We start from the raw sequence: 17,768 nt of genomic DNA on the forward strand, positions 1-17,768 counted from the left end.
TAACTATATGACGTTGTTTCCCTGACAATTACAAGTAACTTCATGTAGTTAGAATTCTCATACTTCCTATGCAACAGCAGATATCTCCGTCAGTAAGGTGCCTGCTTCCAGTGTAATAGGTTGTGGGTTCTAATCCTGGATATGACACTTGCAAACTAATTGTCAGCGAAATAATCAGCATTGTGAGGGACTGAGCAGATCTACCTGTACGTAGTGTGTGGCTGGACCCCTACATAGGTGCAATGGTTTTGTAGTAGCTTCATGCAGTTAGAATATATATATATATATATATATATATATATATATATATATATATATATATATGGGGTATTCACATATTTGTGAATTTGAACATACTTCTGAACGCTTTGGTGAAAGAATCGATATTCGATTTAAGTGTAGAGATCTCCAAACGGAACTCGTCAGATATATGTCAGTCTGTATTGTTCACCTATGGTATAAAGCTACCTATTTGTTTTATTGATGTTTTATATGTAATATTGCAGTATTTACTGTCAAAATTTTTTATGAATAAATACATTTTTATGTGATTTCTGAGGTGGTTGAGCTCCCATGAGAATTCCCCTTTTTTGTTATATATATATATATATATATATATATACACACACACACACATATATGGGGGGGGAACCAATATATTTCTTGCCTCCGGGCAACTGGGACAAACTTACGCCACTGTGTGGAACTACAAGTCTCAGCAAGCCTCCTCCACTTGCTGGTACTTGGAGATCCACAAGTACCACCATGCAGGGAAATAAAGGGCCCGCTAGTACCTGTAGTTCCACAACAACAGTAATACCCCAAAAAAACCACAAGACACCCTGAAAGTGCAAGTTTATTAAAAAACACTTACACACTCATACATACTTACCTACATCCCATGCCGCCATTCACGTCCCCTTCTCCAGTAGAAACCAATAGGGTACATGTATAAAAAAAAGAAGAAAAAAGAAAATATATATATATATATAGATATATATATATATCCAAAACGATGTATCAGATGGCGCTAATAATCACTTATTTATTCAACCAGCCATACGATTGACCACATCAATAAATAAATAATATCAATTTATTAAAAGCATATAATGCAAAAAGAGATAACCCTTTCATAGATACATAGCATTGATGAATGTTAGATGAAATAATGAAGGGTATATATTTTCTCTTCCACCCAGGGTGGAAGAGAAAATATATACCCTTCATTATTTCATCTAACATTCATCAATGCTATGCATCTATGAAAGGGTTATCTCTTTTTGCATTATATGCTTTTAATAAATTGATATTATTTATTTATTTATTGATGTGGTCAATCGTATGGCTGGTTGAATAAATAAGTGATTATTAGCGCCATCTAATACATCGTTTTGGAGGTTGTCTGGTCGGGTCCTAGCTAACAGTAGGACCGTTTCAGAAGGCAGCAATTTTACAGCGCAGGATAAGGGTGTTTCTGGTTTTCATATATATATATATATATATATACTTACAAAAATCCAGTGTAGACCGGTCCTCTTCTTCCCCTGTAGGCATCCCAGGGGTTAAAAAAAACCTGAAACACCCTAACCAATGAACTCAAGGGGATCCATGTTTACACATGTATCCCCTTTCCCCGAATGTTGGGACCTCCCATGACTCCTGTCACTAGAGGACCCGGCAGCCAATCAGGGAACACCACGTCATAGCGCTCTCCTGATTGGCTGTGCACTCCTGTCCTGTCAATCAGGCGGAGCACTCCGGCTATAATGGAGGATCGCAGCCCTCCATTATAGTCAATGATGGGAAAATTGCGGTCTGCGGCTAACCGAGAGGTTAATTGAGTTCACTCACAAGAGTGACCTCAATTAACCTCACAGTTAGCCGCAGACCGCAATTTTCCCATCATCGACTATAAAGGAGGACCGCGATCCTCCATTATACCCAGAGCGCTCTGCCTGAATGACAGGCCAGGAGTGCACAGCCAATCAGGAGAGCGCTATGACATGGCGCTCCCTGATTGGCTGCCGGGTCCTCTAGTGACAGGAGTCAGGGAGAAAGGGGTATTTCTTTTGTTGTGGAACTATAAGTACCAGTGGGCCTGTTATTTCCCTGTATGCTGGTACTTCTGGTTCTCCAAGTACCAGCAAGTGAGGGAACCTTGCTGGGACTTGTAGTTCCACAGTAAAAGATAATATTTTTTTTCACATTTTTAAAGGCTATCAGCCCTCCATCCACTGCCCAGTGATGGGGGGGGGGGGCAGCCTCGGGCTTCACCCCTTGCCCGTGGGTGCCTGGAGGGGGGGGGGCTTGATTTAAGGGGTCCCCACTCCCCCAGCGAACCCCGGCCAGGGGTGACTAGTTGGGGATGGGGGGTAATGCCACGGCCGCAGGGACCTACATAAATGTGTCCCCCGGCTGTGGCATTATGTCCCTGGCTAGTGGAGCCCGGTGCTGGTTTAAATAATATGGGGGAACCCTATGTCCTTTGTCCCCCATATTTTTGGAACCAGGACCACTGCTGGTTGAATAAATACTGGGGAACCACTACACATTTTCCCCCTGTATTTTAACAACCAGGATCGACTCAAAGAGCCCGGGATGGTTATGCTTAGGAGGGGGAACCCCACGCAATTTTTGTTTTTTCACTTTAACACTTTAACACAGAGAAGCATGCACGGATCTCACTGATCCATGCATGACTATCTAAACATGTTAATATTTTTAACTAATTCCCATACTGTACACAATGAAGCCCTGCACAGATCTCACTGATCCGGCCGGGCTTCATTGTGTTAAATCCGGCAGTGTTTTACTATTCTCTCTCGTAAAACACTGCCGGCAATACGAATTACACCGACATCTGTGAATTTGAATTGATAAAACACTGTAGTTTTGTAAATTACCGTGTTTTTTCTCAAAAAGTTGCAATCTCACACTGCCGATGTCAGCCGAGATTGATCTCGACTGAAATCAGCAGAAATGAGAATCTTAGTAAATATACCCCATGGACCCTTTGGCTCATATAATGTGTGTTAATCTGGCTCTGGTACTAGCCAGTGTCTCCTCAGTCATTTACCTCACCGCACGTCCCTGCTACTAGATGAATATTATTAGACTAATAATAAATGATTCATCCATCTGCATTTTTAGTGCTAGAGATTCAGGCTAAATGCATGATGGGAAATAACGTAACTAACAACAGATGCTTTTCACCTGGGCAACCTCGTTTCTTTTATGTGTTCTTAATGTGCAGAAGAGAGTTTATAAATATACTATTATTAAATACACTATCAGCTAAGTTTACATTAAGTTTGTCCTTGGTCTATGTACAAATACGCAAGCAGAACTGATAGTTGATTAATTCATTTCAGTATATTATATATTTAATAAAAGATAGAGAATTCATTTATGTAAGAGACATCTTCAAAACTAGTATTGGAAACAAAACTGGATATACTGTATCAAATTATTTTACTATGTTATTGAGTTATTTGTTTTTTGTTTTGTTTTAAGAATACTGGCACTTCAAGAAAATTTCCTTCTTCAGTTTAAAATGGATGTAAGTATTGCTAATGACATCATAAATGACATAATATCGGAGTAGCACCTGTGCTTTTAAAAATAATTGAGAATGCTAAGAAATCTTGGTGGAGGTGTATCAAGCTTCCTAAAGAGTGTAGACGTGGACAAATTAAGTTTCTCATAGAAAGCAGCCAGCTTCTGCTCATCATTTTTCAGAACGTACTCTATAAAACTCTGTAGGCGGTTTGATACATCACCCCCCTAACTATATGTTTGGTGTCCAGGATGTATTGTAGAAATTGGAATGTGTAAAGTCTCTGCTATTTGGTTGGTTGATCTTAAAAATAAGTGCCAAAATTCCATTTTAGACTATGTACTAGGTCAGTAGTGTCGATGGAACCCATTTAGATACTTACTGAAAATTACTGTAAATCACTATTCTGTTTGGGACTCAAAGCTCCAAGCATCAAAACCTTTTCAGGGATAGTCCCATGTGTATTTATGTTTAGTCATCATCAGACAATTGTTATATGCACATTCATTGATTGGGCCTAAGACCTGATCAAAGAAAACCCAGAACTGTGAAATTTGGTCACATACTTGGATGCCCAGTAAAGTTACAGACAAGGGGCAAAATGTAATAGGGGGTGAGTTAAATTGACGGATCAAAGTCACACCTTCTCACACGGTTTGAAGGTGTGAGTTTGTCCCACAACTCACAAATGTAATAGCCTGCAAATTTGAGAGTTTGAGGTTATTACGATGGCGAGTCCATGCAAGTGTTTTTGTGGTTAAACTTGCACCTTGTAATGGGAGTTTCAGTACAAGGTGTGAGTTTGACAGAAGCATGCACAGATCAGTGAGCTCCGTGCATGCTTCTGTGTTTAAAAGTTAGAAAAATAGTTAAAAAACAGAAAAAAAAACCAATGGAGGGGTCCCCCGTCCCCAAAAGCATAACCAGCCCCATGGTCTTTGAGTCAGCCCTGGTTCTAAAAATACATGGAAGAAATGTGTGAGGTTCCCCTGTATTTTAAGAACCAACACTGGGCTCCTGGGCCAGCCTGTTTCTAAAAATATTGGTCTCAAAGCAAGTACTGGTCCACAAAATTTTTAGAACCAGCACCGGGCTCCACTACCAGGGTCGTAATGCCACAGCCAGGGAACACACTTGATGAGGTTCCGTGAATGAAGCAATAACCATAATGGTTTCCTGGAAAGTGTGGGTCTCCCCCCAATAAAGGGGTCTCCCTATCCAGGGCACCAAAAGCCTGGGCTGAAGTCCAGGGCTATCCCTTACACCCCTGGGCTGTGGGTGCTGAGCTGATAGCATTCAGATTGAGCATTTGTAAATAATATTATTTTTTACATTAGGATTACAGGTCCCAGCAAGCCACCCCCGCATGCTGGTACTTGGAGAACCACAAGTAAAAGGCATTGAAGAACCTATAGTCCCCCTGTAAAAAATAATTCAAATAAAAGGACACACACACCATGAGAGTAGAAGTTTAATTCACACACTCGCACATACTCAACTATGCCTGGTGTAGATCAGGTCCTCTTCAATCCATGTAGGCATCCAAGGGGTTAAAAAACAAAGCAAAACCCTATACCATGCCAGACTGTATACACATAGTGCTTATTTAACCGAATTAAGGGACCCACGTGAGTCCTGTCATTATGAGAGTCAATCAGCAGCCAATTCCATTGATGCAGCCCACTGATTGGCTGGGAGCGGACTGTCAATCAACGCTTCAATTGTGGGAATTGCTAGGCTGACTCCTAATAACCCAGAGGTTCCCACCATTGACTTCAATGGTGAGATCTGCTAGGTTGACCACTAATAACATAGCGGTTCCCACCATTGCGAGTTTAGAACTTGCACCCTATTATATTGGCTGAGTTGTATGTTTTCTATATGGAAACATTTGGATGCGAGTTCTGGCCATTTGAGTTGTGGGTATGTGAGAAACATGCAAATGTGCATGTTCTCACACTCTATTACATGTGCAAGTTGAAAAAGAGTGTGAGTTTAGCGAGAAACTCATACTTTTTTTAAACTTGAACCCTATTACCTCCAGCCCAAGATCTGAAAGTGTGGGAGGTAAGCTTATTTGCTAGTGGCTGGCCAGCAGTAGTAAACGGCACATGATCATGTGATAGTGAAGATAGCATGGGCTGATTTAGAGTTGAACACAAGTCCGTTTTCTGCAACTACAGGTGATGCAGAGTGGCAAACATATCAGTCACACATTCACTGAGTAGGTGTGGCTAGGTGGCAACTTCTCATGTAGGCCAAGTGTTCTGAGGATATGTCATGGACAGAAGACTATTTAGAGGTGAGAGTACGCAGGAATCCATTTGATTTCATAAAAATCTCTTGCACCAAGAATAGGACTGAAACTTCTGATGTCTAGCTTTACAAGTGATTGGGGCAGTGCAGTTGCATAATTGCAGTCGTCTCTGAATATAGGTGAAGATCAACATTCATTTATGAGCACACAGTGTGAGTAACCAATTCTTCAAATCTGAATCAGAACCATTAGCCTTAGTAATGGAGTTGGTAGATTAGTATGTGGGGTGGATTTAAATCATTTATGTGGGGTGGGTTTAGATAATTAAAAGTAGATTAGGTTTACCTTAACGGTAAATGAGTATCAGTTTCAACTATGGGTTAGCGCTTTAGTGGATAGGTTAGGACACAAGGTATTTTACACTTGATTTTGCTTTTACTTCGGTGTACATAATAAGTACAAGGTAATGCTGCTTTAATAACTAATCAGTCAGTTCTACACAACCTCATAATGACAACACCATTATGTTTCTGAGTTTTCAACAAGCAATTTCAGGCAAAAATCCGATTTCAAATATATAGTTGTATATTTATAATAAGGAATATAGGGCCTAATTCAGAGTTGATCACAGCAGCACATTTGTTAGCAGATGGGCAAAACCATGTGCACTGCAGGTGGGACAGATATAACATTTGCAGAGAGAATTAGATTTGGGTGGTTTATTTTGTTTCTGTGCAGGGTAAATACTGGCTGCTTTATTTTTACACTGCACTTTAGATTTTCAGTTTGAACACACCCCACCCAAATATCACTCTCTGCACATGTTATATCTGCCCCCCTGCAGTGCACATGGTTTTGCCCAACTGCTAACAAATTTGCTGCTGCGATCAACTAGGCTCATAATACTCTGCATGTGAGATGAGGACATAAGGATTAAACTAGGTACACCAATTGGACAAAAGTATTTGGCCACATCTGTTAATTATTGAATTCAGGTGTTTCACTCAGACCCGATGCCACAGGTATATAAAATCAAGCTCCTAACCATGCAGTCTCCATTTGCAAACATTTATGATACAGAATAGGTCGTTCTGAAGAGTTCAGTGACTTCAAGCGTGGTACTGTGATCGGATGCCACCTTTGTGATATGATGGTTAGTAAAATTCACCCCTGCTGGATATTCTACAGCCAACTGTAAGTGATATTAGAAAGTGAAAGTGAGTCAATGATTGCTAAGGCGCATGATGCGTAAAAGTTGCCAACGCTCTGCTGATTCCATAGCTGAAGAGTTCTGAACTTCCGTTGGCATTAATGTAAGCACAAAAACTATGCGCTGGGAGCTTAATGGAATGTGTTTTCATGGTCGCCACTGCATGCAAGCCTCACATCACCAAGCCCAATGCCAGTCGTCAGATGGAGTGGTGTAAAGCACACTGACACTGGACTGTGGAGCAATGGAAACATGTTCTGTGGAGTGACAAATCACTATTCTCTGTTTGACAGTCGGATGGGCGAGTCCGCCAGGAGAATGTTACCTGCCTGACTGCATTATGCCACCTGTGAAGTTTGGTGGAGGAGGGATAATGGTATGGGGATGTTTTTCAGGGTTGTCGCTAGGCCCCTTATCCACAGTGAAGGGCAATCTTAACGCTTCAGCATACCAAGACATTTTGGATAATGCTATGCTTCCAAATTTGTGGCAATAGTTTGGAGAGGGCCCTTTTCTAGTCCAACATGACTGTGCCCCAGTGTACAAAGCACAGAATATAAAGACATGGTTTGATAAGTTTGGTGTGGAATAACTTGACTGGCCTGCACAAAGCCCTGACCTCACCCCATTAAGCACCTTTGGGATGAACAGGAACGGAGATTGAGAGCTAGACCAACTTGTCCAACATCGGTGACTGACCTCATAAATGCTCCACAGAATGAATGGACCCAGATGCTCAATCGCTCATTCTGGAGGCTATACTCACATGTAAAATCTGCACCTGCCATAGGTCTAAAGACGCACCAGGTGATAGTACAGCATCTACAGATGCTACAAGTGGGTGTCTCTGTCCTTATACAGTCATACGCCCGGACGTACACCAGGAAAGGGCTTTGTACCGGCATTTGCATAAAGTCGCTGTTGTGGCTATGTCTGTGTCCACCTCTAAATCAGACCCACACTGTACATTGATTGTGAGGTTATTATATTTATTGTCAGATAGATCATATTTACCAGCTGTGTAAGTAAGCATGTGCCAGAGCTCTGTTACCACTGTAGAGGTTTTGCTGTAAGTTACTGTTCACAATACAATAAAGACAAATAATTGCAAGTTTCAACATATAGCGAAAGGTCCAGACACATGGCCATACAGTAATGGAAGCTGTCGTTCAACATAAATAAAGTTCTACTCTTGTGGGCATTAAGCAACATAATGGGGGGAATTCAATTACCTTTCAGTGACTGTGGGTAATTGTTACACCCGGGGCTATATAAATTTCCCAGATAATCCACTGCGAGCCCCGGTTTATTAGGGATTATGGGGGTCATTCCGAGTTGATCGCTCGCAAGCAGTTTTAGCAGCCGTGCAAACGCTATGCCGCCGCCCACTGGGGAGTGTATTTTAGCTTAGCAGAAGTTCGAACGCTTGTGCAGCCGAGCTCTGCAAAAACAGTTTGTGCAGTTTCAAAGTAGCTCTGAACCTACTCAGCGTTTGCGATCACTTCAGCCTATTCGTGTCTAGATTTGACATCATACACCCGCCCAGCGAACGCCCAGCCACGCCTGCATTTTTTCAGACACGCCTGCGTTTTTGCAAACACTCCCTGAAAACGGTCAATTGACAACCAGAAACGCCCCCTTCCTGTCAATCTCCTTGCGGCCGTCAGTGCGACTGAAAACTTCGCTACAACCTGTGCCCAACCACAACGGGCTTTGTACTCGTACGACGCTCGTGCGCTTTGCGGCTCATGCGCATGCACAGAAATGCCCATTTTTAGCCTGATCGCTGCGCTGTGAACAACGGCAGCTAGCGATCAACTCGGAATGACCCCCAATGTTTCTTCTGCCTCAGACAGTAGAAACAAACTCCCAAAAGTATACCCATTTTCATCCAAAAACGGAGCTGTTTCACTCGAAAACGCACAGGTTTCACTGAACCTGCCTGTTTTTGGTAGAAAAGTGTTTTTTTTTTTCATGCTGCCAAATTGGATTGTCCAAAAAGAAATACAGGCGAAACATTAGGAAACGATGTTTCTCCTCCTTTAATTGAATTCCCCCCATAGGGGTGGTCTTCAGTATGCCGACTGATGGGATCCCGGCGCACAGTATACCGGTGCCGGAATCCCGACAGCTGGCATACCGACACTTATTCTCCCTCGTGGGGGTCCACGACCCCCCTGGAGGGAGAATAAAATAGCGTGACGCGCATAGCGCGCCACCGTGCCCGTAGCGTGGCGAGCACAGCAAGCCCGCAAGGGGCTCATTTGCGCTCGAAACACTGTCGGTAAGCCGGCGGTCGGGCTCCCGGCGCCGGTATGCTGGTCGCCGGGAGCCCGACCGCCGGCATACCATACTGAACCCCCCCCCCCTCCCATAGAATAGGTAATAACTTGACAAAAGGATTCACCATTATGGATTTGTGAAAGATGTATTGCAAAAACACATATATAAAATCACAATAAAAGCCTAACTGTATATAACACAATATTAAAAGTAGAGATGTGCAACGGAAATTTTTCGGGTTTTATGTTTTGGTTTTGGATTCGGTTCCGCGGCCGTGTTTTGGATTCGGACGCATTTTGGCAAAACCTCCCTGACAATTTTTTTGTTGGATTCGGGTGTGTTTTGGATTTGGGTGTTTTTTTTTCAAAAAACCCTCAAAAACAGCTTAAATCATAGAATTTGGGGGTAATTTTGATCCTATAGTATTATTGACCTCAATAACCACAATTTCCACTCATTTCCAGTCTATTCTGAACACCTCACACCTCACAATACTATTTTTAGTCCTAAAATTTGCACCGAGGTTGCTGGATGACTAAGCAAAGCGACCCAAGAGGGTGGCACAAACCCCTGGCCCATCTAGGAGTGGCACTGCAGTGTCAGACAGGATGGCACTTCAAAAAATTGGCCCCAAACAGAACATAATGCAAAGAAAAGAGAAAAAGAGGTGCACTGTGGTCGCTGGACGGCTAAGCTAAGCGACACAAACACCTCAATATCACAAGAATTATTTGTTCTAATCAATGGTATTATTGGTCCAAATCACTGGAAGAAAATGACAAAATCACTGGAATTATTCGTTCTAATCAATGGTATTATTGGTCCAAATCACTGGAAGAAAATGACAAAATCACTGGAATTATTCGTTCTAATCAACTGTATTATTGGTCCAAATCACTGGAAGAAAATGACAAAATCACTGGAATTAAATGGCAGTAATGTCGGGAATTATATCAAATGGCAGTACCACTGAACATATACGGAAGTGTCAGACAGGATGGCACTTAAAAAAATTGGCCCCAAACAGCACATGATGCAAAGAAAAGAGAAAAAGAGGTGCACTGTGGTCGCTGGACGGCTAAGCTAAGCGACACAAACACCTCAATATCACAAGAATTATTTGTTCTAATCAATGGTATTATTGGTCCAAATCACTGGAAGAAAATGACAAAATCACTGGAATTATTCGTTCTAATCAATGGTATTATTGGTCCAAATCACTGGAAGAAAATGACAAAATCACTGGAATTATTCGTTCTAATCAATGGTATTATTGGTCCAAATCACTGGAAGAAAATGACAAAATCACTGGAATTATTCGTAAACATTTGTAGAAAGTCGCTGCTTTCTGATTACAGAAATGCTCAGATATTCCTGCGAATCCACAATCCCTTCCCAGAGGAAAAAGAAATTGAGAAACCGTTGTTTGAAAACGTTTGTTCTCTTTCCCTTACAAAGGAACAAACCACTTTCCAAGAAGACTGACGTTTTTGGGATTATGGAGACAATGTTTTTGAATATAAATCCAAAAGCAGGTGGTGTATTAGAGCAAAAGAGTGCAAGAGACCAGCCATGCAGTTTCTGAAATATTATGACAAAATGTTACTGTATTTCATAAGCACTCATTCCTAACTCTGCTAAGTACTGTTTGGTATACTATATCTGGCTTCCATGAGGTAGTTGTCCATTATTTCAGCTTCCATTGACCTTTTTGAAAGCGGTAGAAGTTATTGATTCTTTTTTTTTATTTTTATATTCCCCTATTTTTAATTTTCTCCTGCATAACCCAGTAAAATGTTGCAGTGTTAAGTATTGACTTGTGCCTTCTGGGGGTCCACTTCTTCACCAAACCCAGCCAAATCTCATCCTAACCCTCTGTTCCACGTTCTCTATGTACCCCATCTGTGTCACCCGTGTCTGTCTACCCTTCCCCTTTAGATTGTAAGCTCTCATGAGCAGGGCCCTCTTCCCTCATGTGCTTATCCTTTGTCTTACTTAAATAATCTTCAACTGTACCACATCCAGCAGTCTTCTGCCACCTGATACTTATTCCAGTGTCATCTGCTGATGTAACTATGTGTATTTACCCTGTACTTGTCCTATACTGTCATCAACTGTAATTTGCTGTTTTCCTGTTTGATTATTTATGTACTCTGTAATTGGGAGCTGCAGAACCCTTGTGGTGCCATATAAATAAAGGATAATAATAATAATAATAATAATAATAATATAGGGTGTATAATCCCCAGGTTTATCTCACACATCACACAGTACAGTATATAGGGTGTATAATCCCCAGGTGTATCTCACACATCGCTCAGTACAGTATACATAATGGTCACAACAATGCAGCAGATATAGAGCACTGATCAGGATACTAGAAGTGACACAGAGCTACAAGATACAGCAATGGCCTACTGTACTGTACAACTATATACTGTTGGTCACCAAAATGCTGCACTGTAATACTATATATACTGCTCACAAAAATGTAGCACAGATATGGAATGGATACTTGCAGTGACACAGAGCTGCAAGATACAGCAATGGCCTACTGTACTCTACAACTATATACTGTTGGTCACCAAAATGCTGTACTGTCCTACTATATACTGCTCACAATAATGCAGCACAGATATGGAATGGATACTTGCAGTGACACAGAGCTGCAAGATACAGCAATGGCCTACTGTACTGTACAACTATATACTGTTGGTCATCAAAATGCATCACTGTAATACTATATATACTGCTCACAAAAATGCAGCACAGATATGGAATGGATACTTGCAGTGACACAGAGCTGCAAGATACAGCAATGGCCTACTGTACTGTACTATATATGTATACTGCTGTTCACCAAAATGCTGCACTGTCCTACTATATACTGCTCACAATAATGCAGCACAGATATGAAATGGATACTTGCAGTGACACAGAGCTGCAAGATACTACAGCAATGGCCTACTGTACTGTACAACTATATACTGTTGGTCACCAAAATGCTGCACTGTCCTACTATATACTGCTCACAATAATGCAGCACATGTATGGAATGGATACTTGCAGTGACACAGAGCTGCAAAATACAGCAATGGCCTACTGTACTGTTCAACTATATACTGTTGGTCACCAAAATGCTTCACTGTACTACTATATATACTGCTCACAAAAATGCAGCACAGATATGGAATGGATACTTGCAGTGACACAGAGCTGCAATATACAGCAATGGCCTACTGTACTGTACTATATATTTATACTGCTGTTCACCAAAATGCTGCACTCTCCTACTATATACTGCTCACAATAATGCAGCACAGATATGAAATGGATACTTGCAGTGACACAGAGCTGCAAGATACTACAGCAATGGCCTAATGTACTGTACATCTATATACTGTTGGTCACCAAAATGCTGCACTGTAATACTATATATACTGCTCACAAAAATGCAGCACAGATATGGAATGGATACTTGCAGTGACACAGAGCTGCAAGATACAGCAATGGCCTACTATCCTGTACTACTATTATACTGGTGGTCCCCAGTCCCCACAATAAAGCACACTGAGCACAGATATTTGCAGCACACTGAGCACAGATATGGAGCGTTTTCAGGCAGAGAACGTAGATATTTTCAGCACACTGAGCACAGATATTTGCAGCACACTGAGCACAGATATTTGCAGCACACTGAGCACAGATTACAGAGCTTTTCAGGGAGAGAACGCAGCCACGTCCTCTCAGTTCAATCTCCAATGCACGAGTGAAAATAGCGGCGATGCGCGACTCTTTATATAGAATACGAATCTCGCGAGAATCCGACAGCGGGATGATGACGTTCGGGCGCGTTTGGGTTAACCGAGCAAGGTGGGAAGATCCGAGGCTGTCTCGGAATCGTGTAAAATAGGTGAAGTTCGGGGTGTTCGGATCTCGAGGAACCGAACCCGCTCATCTCTAATTAAAAGCACATACAGTAAAACTTTCCTTAACCAAAAAAATATTAATTTACTTGACCTTCCAGTATCCCATGAAGCCTAAAAAAGCCTGGATTATATTGTTTCTGTGCAGGGTAAATACTGGCTGCTTTATTTTTACACTGCAATTTAGATTTCAGTTTGAACACACCCCACCCAAATCTAACTTTCTCTGCACATGTTACATCAGCCCCCCCTGCAGTTCTACATGGTTTTACCTATTAGAGAAATATTATGCTTTTGCGATCAACCCTGAATTAGTCCCATAATGCTGAAAATGCATCTGTCTCCTCTGTAAAATAAATCATACATTAGTTCACTCAATTTATTAAACTGTAATTTATTATTAAAAGAAAAAGCAGGTTTCATAAACAGTATTAAAAGACATTAAAAACATTCACTTATTTAGGTATATTTTCTCATTGGGGAAAAGAAACAGGAGTTGGTATATCCATGTACAGTATCTAAATGCACTGATATGGTATGTATAAATAAATAAATAAATAAATAAATAAAGCACTGTCCAACTTTTATTTGCATTATAATTATCCCAAATTCTGCATATTCTGTAGATAAAAATGAATGTATATGTTTTAGCTGATTTCTTCTGTAAGGATACAGAAGACACAGCGGGGTATATTTACTAAGGTCCCGATTTTGACCAAGATGGTGTTTTTTCTTCAAAGTGTCATCTCGGGAATTTACTAAACTCAAATCACGGCAGTGATGAGGGCATTCGTATTTTTTTGGAAGTCCAAGAAAAAAAATACGAATGAATACACCATCGGTCAAATACGCCTGTATTTTGGTAGAACTCGGTCATTTACTAAAAAGTGTAATTCACAAACACTGCTGACAATAGCCAAACACTGCCGTGAAAAAATACCAATCGTGAAAAAGTGCTAAAATAAAACAGACCTGCTTTTTTTTTTACCGTGTTCTGATAGGCATGCACGGAGATCCGTACATGTTTATCAGTGGGAAGGGGTGGGAAAGTGTTAAATTTGCCAAAAAAAAAAAATGCGTAGGGTCCCCCCTCCTAAGCAAAACCAGCCCCGGGCTCATTGAGCCGGTCCTGGTTGAAAAAATATGGGAAAAAATTGACCGGGGTTCCCCCATATTTAATCAACCAGCACCGGGCTCTGCGCCTGGTCCTGGTTCCAAAAATACGGGGGACAAAAAGCGTAGGGGTCCCCCGTATTTCTGAAACCAGCACCGGGCTCCACTAGCCAGATACATAATGCCACAGCCGGGGGACACTTTTATATTGGTCCCTGCGGCCCTGGCATTACATACCCAACTAGTCACCCCTTGCCGGGGTACCCTGGAGGAGTTGGGGCCCCTTCAATCAAGGGGTCCCCCCCCCTCCAGCCACCCAAGGGCCAGGGGTGAAGCCCGAGGCTGTCCCCCCCATCCAAGGGCGGCGGATGGGGGGCTGATAGCCTTTTTGACAAAATTTGAATATTGTTTTTAGTAGCAGTACTACAAGTCCCAGCAAGCCTCCCCCGCAAGCTGGTACTTGGAGAACCACAAGTACCAGCATGCGGTGGAAAACCGGGCCCGCTGGTACCTGTAGTACTACTACTAAAAAAATACCCCAATAAAAACAGAAGACACACACCTTGAAAGTAAAAGTTTAATTCATACATCCACACCTCCAAACCGAAAGTAACCGAAAGTAACCTCACCGCTGACCACAAAGTTCCCACCATTGGTTACAATGGAGCGCATAGGCGCTACATTGTATCACTGCCGTGTGCTGCCTGACATGCACTACAGGAGCACACAGCCAATCAGGAGGGTGCCACGACGTGGCGCTCCCTGATTGGCTGAAGGAACCCTCTTAGACAGAAGTCAGGGGGGGTTCCTGGCAGTCGGGGAAAGGGGTCCCATGTGAAAACATGGGGCCCCTTTCAGTGCGTGGTCGGGTGTCCGTTTTTTTTATTTTGCAAAGTACGTGGATTACAAATAGAACAGAAGAGGACCGATCTACACTGGATTATGTGAGTATAATTTTTCCAACAGGTACCCCATGGATTCTACATGGAGAAGAGGACCGACCCTCGTGTGAACATAGGTAAGTATGTATGTTTGGAGGTGTGGATGTATGAATTAAACTTTTACTTTCAAGGTGTGTGTCTTCTGTTTTTATTGGGGTATTTTTTTAGTAGTAGTACTACAGGTACCAGCGGGCTCGGTTTTCCACCGCATGCTGGTACTTGTGGTTCTCCAAGTACCAGCTTGCGGGGGAGGCTTGCTGGTACTTGTAGTACTGCTACTAAAAACAATATTCAAATTTTGTCAAAAAGGCCATCAGTCCCCCATCCGCCGCCCTTGGATGGGGGGGACAGCCTCTTGCTTCACCCCTGGCCCTTGGGTGGCTGGAGGGGGTACCCCTTGATTGAAGGGGCCCCCACTCCTCCAGGGTACCACGGCCAGGGGTGACTAGTTGGGTATGTAATGCCAGGGCCGCAAAGACCAATATAAAAGTGTCCCCCGGCTGTGGCATTATGTATCTGGCTAGTGGAGCCCGGTGCTGGTTTCAGAAATACGGGGGACCCCTACGCTTTTTGTCCCCCGTATTTTTGGAACCAGGACCAGGCGCAGAGCCCGGTGCTGGTTGATTAAATATGGGGGAACCCCGGTCAATTTTTTACCCATATTTTTTCAACCAGGACCGGCTCAAAGAGCCCGAGGCTGGTTTTGCTTAGGAGGGGGGACCCCACGCATTTTTTTTTTAATTTTAACAATGTTTTATTTTTTACGAAAGGTGCACAATGAAGGCCAGCACGGATCTCACAGATCCGGCCGAGATTCATTGTGTTAAAGTCGGCAGTGTTTTACAATTCACTCCCGTAAAACACTGCCAAAAAATACGAATGACATCGACATCGGTAAATACGAAAATGCAGAATACGACAGCTTAGTAAATTAGTCGTAATAAATTCAAAAAGTTGCAATTTTACACTTTCAATGTCATTCATGATTGAACTTTAACCTCATTCGGAAAAATACGAATTTTAGTAAATATACCCCAGCGTGTTGTAATAATAATGGAGCAGAGAGCAGGGATGAAACTAGGATTTTGTCACCCGGAGCAAGGAAGCAATTTGGTGCTCCCCCTTCTCTGTCACACTGGCCCCCAGCAGCATGTTCTACTACATGCCCTCTGTATGTCCGCATACGTTGCACTATATCACTGCACCACATCACTACACTACATCTCCCTATACAGTGCACTTCATCACTACACTACATCCCCCTATACACTGCATTACATTACTACACCATGGGGGTCATTCCGAGTTGATCGCTTGCTATCAGTTTTTAGCAGCCGTGGAAACGCATAGTCGCCGCCCACGGGGGAGTGTATTTTCGCTTTGCAGGAGTGCGAACGCCTGTGCAGCAGAGTGATTGCAAACACATTTTGTGCAAAACAAGACCAGCCCTGTAGTTACTTATCCTGTGCAATGATTGCTGCGACGAGTGACACGGTAATGACGTCAGATACCCGCCCAGTAAACGCCCAACCACGGCTGCAGTTTTCCAAACACTCCCAGAAAACGGTCAGTTGACACCCATAAACGCCCTCTTCCTGTCAGTCTCCTTGCGTTCGGCTGTGCGTTTGGAATCGTCGCTAGAACTAGTGCAAAACCACAAAGGACTTCGTACACGTACGACGCGCATGTACATTGCGGTGCATACGCATGCCAGATTAGCCTTTTTTTGATGATCGCTACGCAGCGAACAACGGCACCTAGCGATCAACTTGGAATGACCCCCTATATGACCTCTATACGCTGCACAACATTACTATACTACATCCCCTACACACTGCACTAAACCACTTTACTGCATACCCCTATACCCCTACACTATATGCCCCTATACACTTCACTACACCACTACATTATCCTATATGCTACACTTCATCACTACACTACACCACCTATACACTGCACTACATTACTACACTATATCCCCTCTATACACTGCACAACATCACTACACTACATCCCCTACATGCTGCCCTACACCACTATACTATATGTACCTATGCAATGCACTACACTACATGCCTTATATGCTAAACTACATCGCTACACCATACCCCCCTTGCTCCTCCCACCTGCTGCATCTGTGAGGAAAGCTGTTAGGACCCAGTGGAGTTCAGCAGCTCATGTGGGAAATATTCGGCTACTCATCTCAACATTTTAAATATAAAATGCTTATATACTGATCATTGGAGAGTGTTTAGGTGCCGGTGTGAGGCAGTGCTGTGGGAAAGCCCTCTGTGACAGTTGCTGTGTGAACCCCTAGGCAGCTCAGTGTGTGCAGGGCACCTGGGAGAGGTGGAGCCAGAGGCGGACACAGGGAGGACTGTGCACTAAATGCTGGCCTCAACTTTGTGCCTGTCTAGGAGGAAGGCATGACCTGAAGGCGCGGTTAAGATGGGGCACATGGCCAGGTTCTTACAGT

The 17,768-nt window shown here is 42.7% G+C and overlaps 1 protein-coding gene across 1 annotated transcript in view; it reads left to right on the forward strand.

Moving 5' to 3' along the window:
• SCGN (secretagogin, EF-hand calcium binding protein) overlaps positions 1–17,768 on the forward strand; it is a 200,683-nt gene that overhangs the window by 141,521 nt on the left and 41,394 nt on the right. The window contains exon 8 of the mRNA XM_063924967.1: positions 3,517–3,562. Coding sequence (XP_063781037.1) covers positions 3,517–3,562 — 46 coding nt within the window. The remainder of the gene's footprint in view (positions 1–3,516; positions 3,563–17,768) is intronic.

Source organism: Pseudophryne corroboree, chromosome 5 (assembly GCF_028390025.1).
Source record: "Pseudophryne corroboree isolate aPseCor3 chromosome 5, aPseCor3.hap2, whole genome shotgun sequence".
Classification (NCBI taxonomy): Eukaryota; Metazoa; Chordata; class Amphibia; order Anura; family Myobatrachidae; genus Pseudophryne; species Pseudophryne corroboree.